Genomic DNA, 20433 nt, shown 5'->3' with positions numbered 1-20433 from the left:
TTTCTTCCCTGCAAGAAAAGTTATTCTGCTCATTTTCTGCATTAGAAATTCAAGTCGTCTGGCCAGCAAGATTCCATGGCTTTGTCTCTATAAAGCAACACTGATGGCAGCAACAGTGGAGGCTGTAGTGAAGACAGAGCAGTTTTTTGTTTTTTGTTTTTTTTTTTTACTGCTGTGCTGTTTAATGCTACTTTGAGCAGGGGGAAAAAACAAAAGAGTGATAGACCCCCAACCTCTGTGAAGTTGCACAAATGAAAAATTACAGGTCCCAGTTTTCTTTAGTCTTGTGTACACTGGGAACGTACCTCCATTCCAACTACCTAAATAGATTAGCATAGACCAGGAAAGCTACAATTCGCTCTGGTGGAAATTACTACTGTAAGCTTCGCTTTTGTGGCTCTCCTTATCTACGCCAAAAGGAGCTACATACTTGGCCACTTATGGCTGGAAGCAGGACGATTTCCAGTATAAACAAGGCAATACTGTAGACTCAGCCTATGATAACTGGAGAACCAATTAAATGTCTTAAGTAGCAGGATGATGAAAGCCAACAACTGACAGAGGGAAAAGGTTTTTAAACCAGTCTGCTTAAGATGTGTGTAAGCTGCCAACAATCCTCACCAGCCTTGAAAATGATCAATCATGTCAAAATCAGTCTTTAGCACTTGCCTCCAGGCTTTGCTTACTGTCCAAAACTACCAATAAACTCACAAAAGGAAAACGAACGTCCAACAGGGGGCTTTCTATCCAGCTATAACTTACAGCCTTCTCACCTGAAGTCTCCTTTCTCCAGGGACCACTGCAGGAAACTGTCCCTTCCTCTGCAACCTCCCTTCCACCGCCCCCTTGCCACCCTTCCTGCAACTCTTTACAGGGAACACTTGTCCTATTCTAGGCTGGACCCAGGCTACCCAGTAGCAATGCTGTTTGTTAACACCTATTTAATCTCTAACTGACAGTTTGCAGAAAGGAAGTTTCTGTTAAAGATTTAACACACTCCTTAAAAAATGGAGGACAAGAGCGGATATTTCCAAGGTTAAAAAACTGATTTTTTTTTAATTTGTTTTTTTTTTTTTAAAGAGGGGAGTGGGTAAAAACCACCTTTCAAGCATTTATATATCGAAATGGAGCAAAAAAAAGTCCAATTTTAAAAGAAATCATTTCATAGGCCACCTTTATAAGACATTCTACAGAAGGAGCACTGTGAAGAAGACACAGGATGGTAATTTATGCAGTAAGGAACATGCTGATGTGTGAGGCAAGCAACTCAGGAGCTATAAAGTACATTTTTAAAGGGTTATAATTCCATAGTAGCAATACTAGTTTTAGTTGAGGAAGCAGCTTCTACTATAAAGCTCCTACTTTCAGGCACTGATAACTTGTTGAAAAACTTACCGTTGGGATTAGTTTTTCAATGACTGCTCTTAGCTGAAGAGAGTTTTTTGACCAATTTGGTAAAATTCCACTTCGACCTCTGAGTTCAGAATAATAAAATGGCATTTTTCAGATATTGAGAAGCGTACCAGGCATTGTTTCTGTGCATGGAATATTCCCAAATGGCTTATGTTAAAAGACCTCCATACTTGACATGTACTTAATACTTAAATTGTCTTCTCAGTTTCACTAGTGCAAACTCTCTATCATCCATGGAATGCCAACAGTACAACTAAAAAGAATTTGGCCCAGACGTCTGAATCAAATGCCTTTGATGTTACTAAAAAGAAGTGTAGAAAAACCAAAAAGTTGTGTGTTTAAAAAGAGATGTAGGTGATTTTTCACTACATTTTTAATCAAGTATAAAGGTGCAGAGCTCATTACATTATAAAAGATTAAAAAATGGGTCTTGCAGCAATGAATTTCATATACATTGAGGTATAAAATTTAACAGTGCACACACAGCACTACAAAATATTGCAAGTAACGGATCCAGTTAACACAGGAACCATAACCTCAAATTTCTACTTGTGTGTCAAATTAGCACAGGCATTTTTACTACATTTTTAAAGCTGTAACTTCATTTCTGTTTTTTCCATTATTCGTCCCAGTCCTGCAAACGGCACTCATGTTCTTACAGTTTGCAGACTGGGGCCATAGAATCTTGAAAACCAGCCTAATTCAAGTGTTGTGTAAGTAGGTGCCACTTCACTGACTTCCACTGACAGAGCAACACTCATTTGCGTCAATCTGAATTTGACGCAACATCTCTATGCCTGCTGCTTTTCTGCCCTTCTCCTTATGCCCAATGCTGAATGTCCCTCATCTTTTTCCCTTAAGCAAAACCAACCGTTTACATCGTCTGTCATCAATGGAGGCAGCAGAGTAATGGGATTAGAGTTTGTTAACTAATTCGATCCAAGTGTCCATCTTGCCGAGGGCTTTGCCCCAGCAAAGAACAACAGTATCATATATAAACACAGCTGTTATCAGCACTTAAAGTTTCTTGGCAGAAAAATGGGTAGGTTAGAAACTAGATGCTATTACCCTCTGGAGAGAGTTTTCAACCAAGTCTAGTTTTGGGATCAAACTATTTGATAGTGTCCCTTGAAGACTGCTAGTGCTTAAAACAACTCTTTCAGGTCAGCTGAAGCATGGTAAAATGATTAATCCTGGAATGACCATACTGCCTAGGAGAGAAAGAATGTGGGAGGGAGAAACGAGGGAACCACTGTTTAGTTGTTACAGCAATACGCAAGGAATGAAGAGGATCTGGGATTCAACTACATAGGCAGACTTGGGTTGAGCCAGTAGTTCATTGTGCAGCCTCAGACAAGTCACTTGATCTCACACCACAACTACTGGGATAAGAGCAGATGCACTATGAAAACCAGACTGTGTTCTGTATGCTGAGTTCTAAAGAAACACATTGGAAAAAAAGCCCAAAGAACAAACAAGAAGAAAACAGGGAGTTCCCATTCCTCACCCAGAGTGTAAAGTGGCTTGTGGTATAAGAGAACACCAGGGGGGAGACGACAACAGATTCTGACTCAGTTACACCAGTGTAAATCCAGCATAACTCAAAGCCAATTGACCTACTCCAAATTTACTCCTGTATAACAGAGAGAAAAGTTTGTCCCAGTAAGTGAAAGACAATGACAGAAGCTGTATTTTACTGCTGATCAACCCCTTTAAAGTTCTTTGATATACAGAATCACAGGGCCACATTTTGGTGGATTACTGTATAGAAATCCCATATCCCTTGCCCCAAACAGTTTACAATTTATGAACTGGAAGGACATAAGCAGTAATGTATGCATGGTATTTTAAGATGTGCTATGTAAATTAAGTAATATACATTCAGGATAATTTTGCCATTGCAAAACTGCATACTTGTGCTGTTACAACAGTTTGAAGGCACTATGACCAAAACTGGTTTAGTTTGCTAATGCCCTAACTAAGCAACATTCCCTCCTTTCTTAAATCTTCTAGAGATGCAGGAGCAGACCGTGACATTTTGAACATAAGGGAGGAAAAAAAAATCAGCCTGCCACAAAGAGCTCAGTTTAACTGTTCTGGTTGTCTGGAAAAGTGTGTCTTTTCAGATTTCAGAGTAACAGCCGTGTTAGTCTGTATTCGCAGAAAGAAAAGGAGTACTTGTGGCACCTTAGAGACTAACGAATTTATTTGAGCATGAGCTTTCGTGAGCTACAGCTCACTTCATCAGATGCATCTGATGAAGTGAGCTGTAGCTCACGAAAGCTCATGCTCAAATAAATTCGTTAGTCTCTAAGGTGCCACAAGTACTCCTTTTCTTTCTGTCTTTTCAGAGTTGCCTCTATGCAAGGAAATGCAGTGGACGCTGATCTCACCTAACCCTGGTTTCTGAAATGTGGAGATTTTTCACAGGAACCAACAGGAACTGCAGAGGTGCAAATGGAAGCTTGCAGAGTCTTGAGAATTTCCATTATAAAATGTTACCTCCTCCAGGAGTAGGCTGTACGCACTTCAGCTGCTACAAACTAACCTTGGTTTCAAATGCACCCAAATCTAACCTGATGTTATGAATTGCATTTAGTCTCCAAAATGGAGAAGCCTGGAGAAGCCTCAAGAAGCACTTTGCAAGACAAACTGGCTTAATTCCAGTCCTTTACTACAATGGTACTGTTTATAAGAAACTGACACACACACACACACAAATCAAACCCTCTGAAAAATATCTTTCAGAATTAGGTGAGGTAACAAAAATCCTTTTTTTAAACACAATCTAGTGCTATGGTCGAGTCCTTTATCCTAATACACTATTCACAGTCTTGCCAGCATATTTACAAGCTCTAGAAGTAATATCCATACTTTCCAAATCTGTCAGATCAAACATAAAACCAACGCCCTAGAACATTTGCAATCCCTAAAGAATCCATGTCTCTTTATTAATACAGGAAAGGTATCCCAGTGCCATGGCCAAATTTCATTTCTGGCAGCTCTGCTTTGCCTTCCCTATGCAGCATCAATTGGATACAGCACTCTTCATGACATGCTTTCCTAAATGGTTGTTTTTTATCACTTGTGCTCTGTTCATGAACTACTGCTTTTCACACCAGAGGTGGCTGCATTTCAGTAAGGAATAATGGGAGCCCTGTGCAGAGCATTCTTTCATCCATTCTTTCAACTTGTAAAGCATTTCTGAATCTGCTAAGATCAAAAGTATGTTTTTAAATTTGGTGTGGTTTCTTCCTTTAACACCTAACAGCTTCTGCATTACATCAAATTAAGAGAACAAAACTCCAGACCTATTAAACAAAAAAACAAACAAAAATCATCTGTCAGTATAGAATGGGGGCATCTGAGCTGCTCGTTATGACATTCTACACCAGGGATGGCCAACCTGAGCCTAAGAAGGAGCCAGAATTTACCAATGTACATTGCCATAGAGCCACAGTAATATATCAGCAGCCCCCCACCAACTCCCCCTCCCCCCCCCGCTCCCAGCACCTCCCACCCACTGGCAACCCCGCTGATCAGCGCCTCTCCACACTTCCCAATCAGCTGTTTTATGGCATGCAGGAGGCAGGGGTGGGGGGGGTGGGGAGAAGAGGAGCGAGAGCACAGCAGGCTGAGGGGAGTGGGCAGGAAGGGGTGGAGTGGCAGCAGGGCCTGTGACAGAGCCAGGGTTAGAGCAGCAAGCACCCCCCTGCACACTGGAAAATTGGCACCTGTTTGGCCAGCCCCAGAGTCAGTTCCTATACAAGGAGCCACATATTAACTTCTGAAGAGCTGCATGCGGCTCCGGAGCCACAGGTTGGCCACCCCTGGTCTACACTTTTCTCCAGGCACGCTGTCAAAACAGTTACGCTTTTTCAGATACACTGACAAAGAACACTGGTGTTCCCAGAATCTGCTCTCTAGCTTTGCTCACTAAGTATGATGAAAATACATCAGACCCTCCTCTTTTCCCCTCTCGTTTTTAAGTGTTCTGATGAGTTTTAGCAGCTTTCCAGCAGGAAACACCTTTTTTTTTAATTAAAGCTACTGGGTATCAGAGCAAGTGCCATAGAAGCCCTTTAAATTCATGACAGTTGTCCAAATGCAGCAGAAGTAGAATATTGTCCTTTTTAAAGATTTTTAACTGGCTTACATATGTATACATACAAATAAATAAATGAAAGCTGAAGTAAAAATGTAAATTAGCCATCTCCCAATGCAACTGTACTCTAATTCCCCTGCCACCACCGTACCACTATGTCTCCTGCTTTAACGTTAAGAGACTGCAAAAATTATTTAGGTATTAGTTAATGCAGCCAGATGTTCTTGTTTTAGTGCCGAAAGTGCTGAAACATTGTCAGTATTTAGATCTCAAGATGAGAGGTTATAGCTCAGAAATCACTTTACAGCTATACCTCACAGGAAAAATATACACAATAAAAACACAGTCAGGGTCTAATCTCAAAACAACAGTATATTACATAAGGGAGAGACGTAATGGACAAATGTGTAGACAGGACCATAATAGTACTATGTGTTTTAAACTTTATCCTCTGGTTTAAACAAAGCAGATACTGAGGTTCAAAGAGCAGCCATTGTGCTTAGTCTAGAGTTACCTTCCATACTGGTAAGAATGCTAAAAATCAACATTTTCCTATTTGATTCTCAAGAATTTACCATAGCAACCTCAGCACATTACACAAGATCAGTACAAAAAGCATCCATGGCCCATGAAACTTTTCTTTCACTACACCCACACCGGCACGAAACCCTTTTTCACCTGAGTTCTCTTCACATAGCTGTGAGTTAGAAATACACACTATAGTCATAGCATCTACACATACAAAATAAGTACAAGTTCTACTGCAAAGGGCCCCTGAGCTCTTCAAAGCCTCCCCTTCTTCCAACATCACTCACCCGCAACCACATCTCTGCTGATACTTTCCAAGCTCACAAAGACCATACGAAGACTTGTGGGTCTTCCTGATCTCTTGTGGCAAGGTGTTCCATACTCTAGGACTTTCCACTGAGAGCGCTCTGCCCATGATACCCAAAAATTTCACACTGGAAAAAAGGGGGAAAGGGCAGATGCAGTGGCCTTGTTAAGCACAGCTGCCATGGACGGCCATAGAAGGAAAGGCGGTCACTGAGATGGGTCCAAGCAAAGGGATTTGGGAATCAAGAGCAGTATCTCAGGCTGGGTCTGGAACTGTAGAGGTAGTCAGTGCGGACTGTGAAGTACCAGTATGATGTACTCTCTCCATCTAAGTTCATTCCATTTAAGGGGCAGAGTGACCCACTGTAGTGCCACATGGCCCATACAGTCAGCCCCAGTTAAGCATATTGCAGGGGTCTAGTCTGAGAGTGACTAAAGCATTGATCAGCCTCACTAAGTCTCAGAAATTATGGGGCTTCGAATTTTGGAAGAAGACATTTCTATACACTTTGGCTCTTTAGGTGTCCAAAAGCAGCAACTACTTCAATAGGAATATAACTGCCTTGACTGCCAGACAGATGATGCTCACAACAGAGGGTGAAGTAATAACCTCCATCAGTTACTCAAAGTGTTTTCTGCTAGCACCATCTCTGTCTAGTCTGGATTTAGCCTGAACCGGCTGCATCAAGGCTCCAATTTCACTCAGTACTGAGACAGCATGAAGACAAGAGAATCTGTGCTTGAAGTGAAGGGGACTGGTACCATGAGCATGACAACGGTGGTGTTATCCATTAAATCTCTCAGGCTATGGCTACGCTACAGCTTAAGTCGACATAAGTTATGTTACTCAGTGGTGTAAATAAGCCACCACCACCCCGAGCGATATTATTTATGCTGACATACCAGTGCTTAAGTCAGGATATACGTAATGTCACTCAGGGGAGTGGCTAATTTATGCCGAGCAACATAATTTATGTCGACTTAAGATGTAGTGACTGTAGCAGCTCTCCCACCAACATACCTGCCGCCGCTCATTGGGAGTGAATGAATTAAGTTGATGGGAGAGCTCTCCAATTGGCTTAGCGCAGGTACACAGAGTGTGTGCAGCTCAGCTGCTGTAAGCTCTCAAGTGTAGCCACTGGTTTCACACATATGCTCAATGACCATTAGGATGGGAGAGGAGGAATGGGGGACTGAGCGACAGGGTGCTATTAGTGAAGCCAGCCTAATGTGACTCCATCCATCCCAGCAAAGTCTGACAGATGGCAGAAAAGTGACTTTGTGACCAGCAATGTTGAAAGGCTGATGACAGATCAAGTGGTGTAGGGGTTAGTGAGGCTCCCATTAACTGAACATGCTGACTGGTGTGCCCAGGGAAAGGGATAGCAAACTGGATGCATATAATTATAAATTAGGATGAGATTCTAGAGGAGCTGAAGCTGAGGTCAGCACTATATCAGCTGTCCTGCATCCCTCAATACATTCAGCTATTTACAAACAGATTTAAATCCAGAAAACGGAAAGGTAGGCTGGACAAGGTGACGTACCTCCCACCAACCAGTTTGAGTGCGTTACACAAAATCTAAATTCCAATGACCAAAAAAGAACCAAGTAATTAAAAGATTAATTCAGGACTTCACCAGACATCTTAGAGGCTGAATGGGGCTAACTGGGAGACACAATACCTTGAAAATGCACCAAGGGAACAGTTTTGGTTGTGCTTCAGAGTCAGGGCACCGCTGAAACCCCTTGCCTCACTGCAAGGAAGCTGTCTTACGACAGTCAAGAGAATCATGAGATCCTGCCCTGACTGTGGTATCAATAGCAAGGACAATCATGAGACTCAACAGGACTCAGTACAGGAGATAAACCCAAGGTTGTGAGGGGGCCATTTAGGGATCTGGGGCAAAATCCTTGAGGGGGCCATTTAGGGATCTGGGGCAAAAACTGGGGATTGGTCCTGCTTTGAGCAGGGGGTTGGACTAGATGACCTCCTGAGATTCCTTCCAACCCTGATATTCTATGATGCTCAGCTTGCAACCATCAGAAAGTAGGGCCTTGGAGTTGAAAGACTCTCTTAAGAAGGTTGGTTTCTTTGCAAAATGGGGGCAGTCAATCCTTGGGAGATGGGAATTTATTTCATCACAGTATTTTGCATGGCTCCCATCACCACTGTTTCTGGGTGCATGTTCTTAAAGATAAATCACTGATTAAACGGTCTGTAGCAGCAAATTTAGATATCATTGCTGGAACTGAACCAAAAACAAGCTGGCTGACGCACAGATACACCTAAGCTAAATCATCTGGATAGCCCCAATCTGGCAGGAGCATTCCAGATGGTTCCTAATTGCAAGAAAGGCGATCTCACACAGGGAAAGACATCAAGATGGGGGACTATAGTCAAATGTGCTAGACAGCACAATGGGAGACAGTTTATAAATAGAGCAGATAGTTGAGGAGTTTTGGATGACCTACCTCTCTCCTAATACATATGCACCAACTACTGAGAGCAGCAAAATGTTCTCTCCTCATGTCAGTTCACAGCTAGTTCACGGAGCTGTATTCGAATCATGTATGTATTGCAACTGGCTAGCACTGATAGGGTGGCAAAACCATATTGCACGAGTCTAGTCCGAGAGTGACTAAAGCATTGATCAGCCTCACTACGTCTCAGAGATTATGGGGCTTTGAATTTTGGAAGAAGGCATTTCTATATACTGTGGCTCTTTAGGTGTCCAAAAAGCAGCAATTACTTCAATAGGACCATAACTGCCTTGACTCTCAGACAAGGACTTTCAAAAACTTTTGAGTCTAACAATGTGTTGGGAGAGTCCAAAACAGAGCAGGTGAAAAAAAGGAGAGCTCTTTGAATTATCTATGTCAGACATGGTCAGTTCTTGACAACAGAAAAACGAACAAAAAAAGACCTGTAAAGGTAAAGGGGCCTTTCAGAATCATTGTCACAGGTGGCAAGAAGGAGAGGAAAAGGTATGCGTGGAAATCCTAGGAGAAAATAGCACTATATACCTAGTCCTTATAAAATATCTACATTGCACATTTTTCTGCAATGCACTTGAATACAACACAATGATGAGAGCACCAGAAAACTAAAGATATCTAATTAGCCCCAGGGCTTCAGATCAGCGACTACTTAAATTAGTGCCTCAGGAGTGGGTAGATTTTCTAGCTCATGTTATACATGGAATTGAAATATTTGAAATAATTATGAGATGACTGATATGCTGCATTATTTTAATATTAAACAAAAAAGTACTTACTTTAGAACAATCTGAAGTCTATTTTTTATTCTCGTTGCAGCTCAGCTTGGTCTACTCTGATTAAAAACTATGTAATTTTAAAGGTAAGAAATATGGAGCTGAGGGTCAAGTGCACAGAATAAATTCTTAATGGCTCTTACCTGATGATTTGAGGTTTTGTTAAATCAAACAAAAAAACCTTGGTGATTAAGTTCTCCCTATGGAGATATACAGCATTATAAATTCTAATGCTAAAGTAAACTGGTGGTTTCTTTCCTCAGGATTTCTGCTAGGTATTCTGCATTGTGGACCCACTACTACTATAAATCAGCATGGTCTTATGTTCTACTAGTAAGAATCCATACTGCATGTTGAACATGCATGTTGTACTATGCAATCCATGGGGACAATACCAGCACCAAATTGATTTCTAGATCACAATTTCCTGCTCACTTTGAAAAGGAAAGGGCCTGTGTATTTCAGATTAGTGTTAGCTTTGAGAAGGAGGGGTGTTTGCGCAAATGCACAAACTGCATCCTACCATGGGTAACTGGAAAAGACAGTATGCTAGAAAATGTTAAGGTGGAATCAACATTAAAGGTGATACACAGGGAGCAGCCTGTGTGTGTGTGTATGTCCTGTGTGGGGCTGGAGCTGGTACAAAATTCACCCACCTCCAATCCAGAGGTAGGCAATCCCTAATATTCTCTTTTAATGGCTTATTCTGAGCTAGCATGGAACCTATACCACCAGGATTCAGCGGATGTGGTGGTGGTTCTCCCTTCAAGGGAATACCATGGGCCTGTCCTAACTCATGTCAATAAAGTGAAGATGCACTATCATTTAACTCCAAAAATTAAAACACGGCAGTTATCTATAATCTAGTGGAGAAGAGCTTGCAGATTCTACATTATAAAAGAGTATTTACTCCTTTGTCACCAAGAACAAACAAGTATATTTACTCACTGTATATTTAGCCCTGGGTGACCTAACATCCAGAGTGTCCAGCACTTTCCCAGAGTTAGTGCTGCATATCCTGCCTGGTGTCCAAGCAGATCAAGACTGGGGACTTCATCGATCAGTGTCCTAGAACAGGAAACCTACCAAACCTCTGGGATTTCAAAGGAACAGCCAAGGTAAAGCTCACAATGCTCTTTACCTGTGGAAACATACGGGTTTTTTTCTTAGAGAATAGTTTGAAATCCAAAGTCCACCCATGTTTGAGCCAAGACTGTAATTTCAATGTTCCCAGTAAGAGAATTAAACTTTCCATGTGCAATCTGACCACCAGTTGGGTAGCATAAACCTTGGGAAAGCTAAGAAAGTCAGCAAACGCTGATGTGCAGTCAACACAAGTGCAAGACAGGTGCCATAGGTGGTCTGATGTATTTATACTGGGTAAACAGTATTGGTGGGGGGTGGGGGCTGGAAGCAGGAGAGGAAAGAACAACAACAAGACAAGACAAGTTTTCCTTTTGAGAAGATGCTCAAGTTGAGCTGCTTCAGCACTTCATTTGGGTCTTTTCTAAAGCAATTAACAAGATCATAAGCTTCCTTAAAATGTTTAACAGGTGTCCATGATATCTATAGGAAAATTCATCCTGGAACAAAGATGGGGGGAAAAGGTAATACAGGCCATTCATATTAAAAAAAACCTTTGTCCAACTATATTTTTTATAATTGTTTCAGCAATTATAAAACATGGTTGACTAAGACCCCTTCCTCCTCTATTTCTTGAATATTTTTAGATAAGAAGTTAAAAGTCTTCCAACTTATTCGAGTTAGTGTGAGAAAGTGGAGAACCAATACAAGGTCTAACAACTGAATCTTATCTACAAAAAAACGCTTGGCAGAATTTGATTTTTGTTTATTTTTTTAGAATTTTGGGGTGATCAATGTTCATTTTTATGCTTTAATATTTTTATTTATTTAAATTTTCAGAGTTGCAGGATACAATGGGAGGTCAAACAATAATTATATAATGTTAGTACATGTTGAAAGTCAAAAAGTTAAAGCTCCACAACTGTTAGAACACAATGGTCAACATCACATGTCAAAAACCACAAAATAAATATCCTTAAATCAAACTATTAATTCTAAAGCAGCATTTTTCTTACTCTATTTGTAAGTTTCTGTCATCATTGATGGAAATATTTTTTTAATCTGTGTATATTAGGTGACGTCAACATTTACTGATGTTGGCCAATAAAAATCTATTCCTTCCAAACCTATATATTAGGAATACCCAGCCTCCGGATAAACGGGGGGGGGGGGGGGGGGGGAAGAGACTTGGATTTGCCTCTTTCCACAAACCAGCATTCCCTGCAATCTACAAAAAACAGAGATGCATGGTCCAGTTCTATCCTGCCTGTGAAGTCTGCAGACCGAGAAGCAGAAGTGAGACAAAGTGTGCATCGCCACCACTAGGTTGCTGCCATCACATCAAGGTCTATGACCACTGAGGACATTCCAAGTTTCTGGAAGCAACATTCTGGAATCCCAGTTGCTGGGATTTCAGTTCAGGCAGGAATCTAGTCTTCAGTCTGAATGGGAAGGGGAAAAGGAATGGAATCTGTTGGGATGGAGGATCCTGAACTGGATGTACTATGCAGATGTATGGCAATGAAATTAAGATAGCATAAGTAGGAACCCTGTTCTGTGGATCAGCCTCATTAGGGGTGTTCTGTTGATCTTCTGTGGATAAATTAGGATGACCAGAAGGGAGAGAAGTATAAAGGGATGATGTATGGCTACTATTTCATGGCAGGGACTATGCCAATGCAGCTGTGCTTCAATTGCTGAGGGGCATATACAAAAGCAGGAAGCTCCTCAGAGGAGGAGACTGAACAGCAGGCAATGTAGCCACTAAAACCCAACTGCTTCGTCAGCATCAATCCAGGTTGGTTTTTTTTGTTTGTTTTTTTTAAATCACCACCACTTCTTTGTACTGGTGACCAAAATCATACATCCAGCATTATGATTTTACTGAAGAAACAAAAGCAAACTATGGCTGAGATTGGACAAACTCTTCTAATGATAAATATTTTTGTAATTTAGGACAACTTTGAAAAACAGGTGAAAGTTCAATGGATTTAGAGGGGGAAGTGATGTGTGACACATTACAAGTTTCAGAGTAGCAGCCGTGTTAATCTGTATCAGCAAAAAGAAAAGGAGGACTTGTGGCACCTTAGAGACTAACCAATTTATTTGAGCATAAGCTTTCGTGAGCTACAGCTCACTTCATCGGATGCATTCAGTGGAGTCTGCCTCACAGCAAGGCAGCACCTCTTTAATTTAGGTGATGCGGCTGATAAACGAAGATTGCATCCCTTATGCAACAGAAGCAATGTTATCAGAGTATGCAAATGCAAAAGAGCAAACCTAAAATAGAAAGGTAAGTTAATTTCCAGCTTCATATGAAGTACGGACTATTGGAGTGGAGTTACTCAAAGGGTCACCATAATAACAGCTAGTAGTTCAAAGAAAGATGAGGGGTCAATTTAGACAGAATGTAATTAACATTTTTAACAGGGAGGGTAATTAACCATGGAACAGACTGTCAAGGGAAGTGATACATTGACCACCATTTCGAGATTTTTAATCTAGATTGGATCCCCTCCTAAAATATATGCTCTAGTTTAACCACTTCTTATTTGCCTCAGAAATGTTGACTTATGTAGCAGGGAAGAATAATTCCCATCAATGCAGCAGGAATTACTGTGTGAAGTGCTTTGGTCTGTTTTATTCAGGCAACCAACTAGATCATCATAGTGGCCTTAAAATTTACAGACAAGAATTTCAAAGCTGACTGTCATTTTGGGGGTCATCCATTTCTGGGTACCCAGCTCCACCTACCTTAATGGGGAATTTTTTTTATTTTTTTTTCCTCCCCAGAGGGCAGGTACTTACCATTTTCTGAAGATCAGGCCTCTCTGCAGGGTTTATTTGAATACCCCAAAAATGAGGTCACCAAAATCACTAGTCATTTTTCAAAAATTTGGCCTATGAATTTACAGAGAGCATCAAGGACAAGTGAAGCAAATTGCTGATTTTGAAAGTAAATGGATCATCAGATTAGAGCACAAATTGTTCAGCAAACAAGAGCACAGAGATGCCTACCTGCTATCTAGACATTTTAATTCAGGTAAGACAGAATGACAATTAAAGTATACGATATACTAATCCCTGGTGGCATTATCTGATTCGTAACATTATTTGCACTAACATGGTTTCTGATAACAGCAGCTTCCTTTTCAGTTTTGACATCTGAAGGGTTAGAAGCTATATGTTTAAAGAGGGAGGAAAAGAAAAGACTATTGGCTCTCAAGAGCTTGAATGCACCAAGGAAAAAATATTGCCTAGTAGGCATAACTTGCAGGTAGTGCTCATATTTTGGTTGTTAGTTATAGCAAGTAGTTACATTGTAAACAAGTTTTGAGATTTAAATTCGTTTTAATACATTTAATTTCCGGGTCTTGTTTCCATTTTAGTTCATGTTAAGGGTAAATTATTCCTGTTTCTGACAGTTTCAAATGAATGTTTTAGTTTCCTAGAGTTTTAATGGTGTATGTGCCATTTTGTGATTTTTGTCTGATGGCATGGAAAGAGAGACTCCCTGCAGCAGCAACTGATATGCCGGTGGTGGATTATACACCTAAAGATTTCTAATGTGACATGTTGGCATCTATGACCCTTTCTGAGAACGAGATCTGACATGCAGCACCTAATTGGGACCTCCTCATGAGAAAACCCAATAGCAGTTGCATTAATTAGAATTAAATATCACATTTCATTATTCACAAAAAGGTCTTGAAGCTTGATCATAAAAGCTCAATATATTATACTTACAAAGATATTGGTAACTGTTTTCATAGCCTTCTCTTTCCGTTGCATAAACTCGTCATCCTGCAAGACAATTAATTGACACAATTAAAAACCAAAAAAATTGAGCTTAACCTTCAACAACACTAATGCATTTAGCAAGCAGACTTGTAAACTGGTTCCTAAATGAGCTGCTCAATTATTCAGTTAAGTACACTTAACTCTACAATTGCATCAACAGTCTGTTTGCTCTGCATGTGTATAGCACTTGGTACAATGGGGTCCTACCCAAGACTGGGGACCCTTGGTGAAATTGCAGTGCAAATTAACATGGACTTATTGCAGAGGAAAATAAGTGTTTCAATAAATATTTAGATTTCAGTTTGGGAAGGAGGGTTGTCAGCTTTATTATTTCCATTTTAATGAGGATACTAAGGCAGAGAGAGGCTCAGTGACTTGCCTAATGTCACATCGGAAGTCTGTATCTGTAACAGAGCAGGGAATTGAAACCAGGTATCCCCAGTTGCAGCCTATCATCCTAGCCATTGGACCATCCTTCCTCTCACAATTCTGTATTCAAAACACAGCTATTTAAGGAAGTGAATCTATCATTGTAGTTTAGACATTTGAGATTTTTAATCTCTCTTTTGTTACCACTCATCCAGCATGATCAAAGGAAGCTATGGGGTTCAGGAGTCCAACTCTGAATGAACATCAATGGGATTTGTGCACCTAACTCCCTTAGTGGCCTCTGAAAATTTCAGACATATGCAAGTCTGCATCAGCAGTCTCACTGGTTAACCAAACCAAACCTGATATAGCAATTGCATCTCCCCAGAATGGAAAAGGAGGTCTAACTCTAGATGTCCATAATATTCCTAGCACAAATGGTCTATGGAAAGACAACAAAACACTAACCTCAGACAACCAATTAAAATGAGCAAGTGAAAGATGTATCTTGATGTTTGTAAACTCATACTTCTTCAAAGACAATGCAATTGAATACTATAATTGCATAACAAGTTCCGCTGAAAAGTAGGGGAACATGGGCAAGAGGGTATAAAGTTTTCAGTTACATATTCAGAGATGTAGTTTCACAACCTCAGAGAAATAAAAAGGGATTGCACAGCAAATCAGCCCATCACACTAGAATTCTGCTCCACAGTTTAAGCAAAAATAGTCTGCTACACAACGGTAAACGCCTTAGTATTTCATTTCTATGAGCCTTTGTGAAGATAACTAATGTACCTACAGAGAACTAGTCTCAATGGATTTGTTCAGAAAAGGACATATTACATATCTCAACCTCCAGGCTAATATGACCAGAATTATCAGAGATATTTTGCCCAGAGCTGTTGCAACCATAACAATTTGATATTGTCACTTTCCGGGTTGAAACAGAGATAGAGGTGGCTCTAGGCGAAGGCTGATAAAATCATACTTATGAACCATTTGGGGTCAACAAGGATTCCTCTCCTTCTGATATACGCAGATGGACCTTCAATTTGGATTCTGGTGTTTACTTGCTTTTCTAACAGTAATCCTCATAGTTAGACCCATCCAGTTATAGACTAAAAATCATGGCCAGATCTTTAGCTAAGATAAATCAGCACAGTTTTATCAACTTCAATGCAGGTACAAAGATTTACAGCAGCTGAGGAGAAAGCTCCACGTATGTACAGACATATTTTAAGAGAAAACAAAAAGCTTTAGCTAGGTCTTACCTCTGGTAAACTACGAGTTTTCTGAAACTGGGATATGGAATAGGAGCGAATATAGTCTCCCATTTCTTCTCTAGTTTCTATTGCACGTTTCACCAGCCACTAAAGAAAAAATTGATACTATTATTCAACAACTTATTTCTAAGTATTTTTGTTTGTGAAACAAATATTTCAAAACTCAGTTTTTGTGGACATGTGACAACTCAATGATTTACTCCATAAATAGCTCAATAACATTAGCCATTTTATTATCTTCATCTTCCCTATTTTTGTACATATTAAAAACTCAACAGAACCAACAAGAGAGGTCATAAACTAAGTAACATACATACTGTGTCTGTAACCCAGGCCTTCCCACACCCCACAGACTTTAAGGCTAGAAGGGACCATCATGATCATCTAGTCTGACCTCCTGCACATCGCAGACCACAGAACCTGAGTCACCCACTCCTGTAATAGGCCCATAACCTCTGAGTCACTGAAGTCCTCAAATCTTGATTTAAAAGACTTAAAGCTACAGAAAATTGACCATTTACTCTAGCTCAAACCAGCAAGTGACCTGTGCCCCACACTACAGAGAAAGGCGGAACGCTCCCACCCTCCCGTCTCTGCAAACCTGATCTGGGAGAAAATTCCTTCCCAACCCCAAATATGGTGATCAGATAAACCCTGAGCATGTGGACAAGACTCACCTGGGAAAGAATTCTCTGTAGTAACACAGAGTCTTCGCCATCCAGTGTCCCATTTCTGGCTATTGGAGACATTTGCTAACAGCAGTCGCGTGGACTTCCTACAGACAAGCATGACTGAACGAGTGGGGACAGAGTGACTGCCCTGATCCTATCATTGACTTTAACAGGTCTCTGTGTAGGTGCAGCAGTCCTCCAGAGTAAATCACAATGCAGAACCAGAGCCTTAGTTTGTAAATTCCTTTAGGCAATGACCGTCTTTCTAGGTTTTCTGAGACACCTAGCACATTTTTGAGCAACACTGTTTGTACAACAATGCATTGCAGAACTAGATATAGTCACATATGGTTTGTCCCATATATTCATGTCAGCTATTTCACTAAGAACTTTTTTAATTCTCACTGTACATTTATTCTCATGGATTTTCCAAATCAGTGATAATTACTGAAAAAATGCTGAGTTCAAAATCCCATTGCCTCTCCCACCCAAGATGAAAAGCCAATTGTCAAAATTGATTTAGAACGAGCCAAGGAAGTCAACACAATTACTAGAAATATTCATTGGAATTTTGGCTGGATTGATTTATTTTTTAATTCAAATATTTAGCTTTCACTCAATCTCAGTCCAAAAAGCAAAATATAAAATAAAACCTAAGAAACCTATGTGGGACAGTTTAACCACAAAACATCAAGCTAGTGACTAGAATGTTTTAGCTTTTTATACAAAACAGTTCCTGAAACACATTCTCTATATTCTTCCCCCCAAATACCTAGAATGCAGGGATTATAACTAGACTTTTGGGAAACTGGCAGATTACTATGTCTTTGGAATTACAGACTGACTTACCTGTACATATATTTTACCTGCTTTAACCTCTCAATAACTCATTTTTTTTTTCCTACCTAATACACTTAGTTTACTATAGAATTGGCTACCAGCATTGTCTTTGGTGTGAGATCTTGGGACTGGGTGTAACCTGGAATATTTGTGATTTTTGGTTTAAGTGACCATTTATCACATAATACAGCTTGCCTGGGTGGCAAGATAGACTGCAGTGTCTAAAGGGACTGTCTGCGACTCCATTATAAGATGATTATACTTCAGGAGTTCACATTTGTTACTGGATTGGTGAAATATAATTATAGAACATACTACCAGTTTGGGGCATCTATCCTGCTTTTGACAGTCTATCCTGAGGCAGCCATGGTCGTGAGCCAGTCCAGACAGCATGACATCTACACAGTGTCTTAGATTTAGAAATGATGCCAATACTTGATGGAACATCATAAGGACATCTTTGTACACTAACCCACCTTTCATATAATATTCAATGAGATTTAAGAATCTAATACTAAGAAAATAATAATGAATTACCCTGCTCGGCCTATTTCTTGGTCATCTAAGCCATGTGTCCAAAAAAATAACATTCTCTATAGGTTCTTATACCAACCTCTTCACCTTGTTGGATCATATTAAAGAAGTTCTGTATTAAAATCACAAATGAGTTTGATTCCCCAGAGTTTAAATTCCAGGGTATTACTAATTAAGAGGTCTCTTGGTTTTTGGTACTGTTTCTCTCCCTGTATGTGTGAAACTTGCAAGCTGCTAATTGTGTTAGTACATTCTAAGACAGAGTCTATTCTCAAAGCAATTCACAGAGAGAGAGAGACTCAAAGTAATACTCTAACAACAGAAACAGCACCCAGAGACTCCCCGCCCTTTTGTTGTATTAACAATTGTGATTAAAATAGAGATAGAGGATGTATGTGGATGGATGCTTGGTGTGGATAATAACTGAATGATCAGGGAGGTGCCAGCCTAAGAATCCAGTGTCCATCGGCTGAAGAAGGCGTCAAGTGGAAATAACCAGAGGACCCCCCCCGGAGGGCAGACTGGTATCCACCCAACAGCCTCAAGAATGGGAGAACCAAAGAACAAGATAACATCTTGGAGCCATCAGGAATGTGCTATCTGCTGATTGATTCAGCAACAGCATGAAGCAGCAATTCCCATACACTGGCATAGGAAGAAATTCCTATAAAAACAGACTCTAAAAAATGAGAACTTTGGGGGTCTGATTCTGCAAACCAACTTCCAGGAGCATCAGATGAGCATCTGACAAGGCCCTGCTCCCTCCTCATGTCCAGGCCACCTTGCCAGTGGCTTGGCATGAGCAACTCTAAGGCTGGTAACTATGATAACAACCTTGCAGAACCTGTGTGTGTGTGTGTGCGTGTGTATATGAATGAATGTGTGAATAAATATGAGATTGAATGGAATGTTATAACTATAACTAACTGCTTACTAGGATTCTTTCTGTATTCACAATAAATGTGGTATTTTGCCTTTTTCCCCTTTAATAAGATCCTGCTGGTTTTTATTTTACTGGTACAACATTTTGGTGGAGAATTGCGAAAGGGGGAATATTGGTAAAAAAAAACCTCAGTTATTGTAAATATTGGTGTGCACACCGCCAGCTCTAGTGAGCTAGGCATTTCTATTAGGTTAAACCAGACCTGCTGGCCTCCGAGAAGGTAGCAGGTGACCTGCTGGCCTCCGAGAAGGTAGCAGGTGACCTGCTGGCCTCCGAGAAGGTAGCAGGTGACCTGCTGGCCTCCGAGAAGGTAGCAGGTGACCTGCTGGCCTCCGAGAAGGTAGCAGGTGACCTGCTGGCCTCCGAGAAGGTAGCAGGTGACCTGCTGGCCTCCGAGAAGGTAGCAGGTGACCTGCTGGCCTCCGAGAAGGTAGCAGGAAAAACAGATTAAACCAGACCTGCTGGCCTCCGAGAAGGTAGCAGGGGACCTGCTGGCCTCCGAGAAGGTAGCAGGAAAAACAGATTAAACCGGACCTGCTGGCCTCCGAGAAGGTAGCAGGGAAAACAGATTAAACTAGACCTGCTGGCCTCCGAGAAGGTAGCAGGGGACCTGCTGGCCTCCAAGAAGGTAGCAGGGAAGAACAGGTTAACCGGACCTGCTGGCCTCCGAGAAGGTAGAAGGGAGAAATAGGTTAACCGGACCTGCTGGCCTCTGGGAAGGTAGCAGGGGAAAAACGCATACATTAAGCTATGATTTCAGAATCTAGGCTGTGTCACTTGCTAAGTAATACCAGCAGTGACAAAGAGATTGAAATATCCATGTTAAGATGTTTAAAAGAAAACAGGGTAAGCCAGTACCAGAGGGAGGAATGGAGTTAGAAGGAACTCCAACCTCACCTTTTGTTAAAGAAATTACACCTTTTAAACAAATCCTTCAAAAATTTGGGCACAGTCCTTGGACTAAACAAGCCCTAGCTGATGTCTGCACTATTTCGGACCTAGAGGATAGATTGGCTCAGTATATCCTCATATACAAACCTTCTAGTGCTGCCAAAAGAGATGCAGCAGCAATTTGGTTGTTGTGGGAGGCATGTAAGGATTCTTCCCTCCACTTGTCCTCATGTAAAGAGGAAAAGGCACAAATGGAAAAGGGAGCAGACAATTGGAAGGTGCTGGCTACAAATACCCAAAGCCAGCTGAAAATAGTGAAAGAGGCACTCCAGGAATACAAAAAGAGTGAAAAAGTTAACTCTGCAGAGGCTGGAGGGAGGCAGGTAAA

The 20433-nt window shown here is 40.9% G+C and overlaps 1 protein-coding gene across 3 annotated transcripts in view; it reads right to left on the bottom strand.

Moving 5' to 3' along the window:
• The window catches only part of CCDC93 (CCC complex scaffolding subunit CCDC93), a 111181-nt gene that overhangs the window by 75049 nt on the left and 15699 nt on the right, over positions 1-20433 (bottom strand). For all 3 annotated transcript variants that reach the window (XM_077829396.1, XM_077829397.1, XM_077829398.1), the window contains 2 exons: positions 16155-16253; positions 14458-14514 (listed from right to left, as the gene is read on the bottom strand). In XM_077829396.1, coding sequence (XP_077685522.1) covers positions 14458-14514; positions 16155-16253 — 156 coding nt within the window. The remainder of the gene's footprint in view (positions 1-14457; positions 14515-16154; positions 16254-20433) is intronic.

This window comes from Eretmochelys imbricata, chromosome 11, assembly GCF_965152235.1.
Source record: "Eretmochelys imbricata isolate rEreImb1 chromosome 11, rEreImb1.hap1, whole genome shotgun sequence".
Taxonomy (NCBI): domain Eukaryota; kingdom Metazoa; phylum Chordata; order Testudines; family Cheloniidae; genus Eretmochelys; species Eretmochelys imbricata.
Note: the sequence above shows the minus strand (reverse complement) of the source record. Positions and strands in the feature narration are given on the sequence as shown.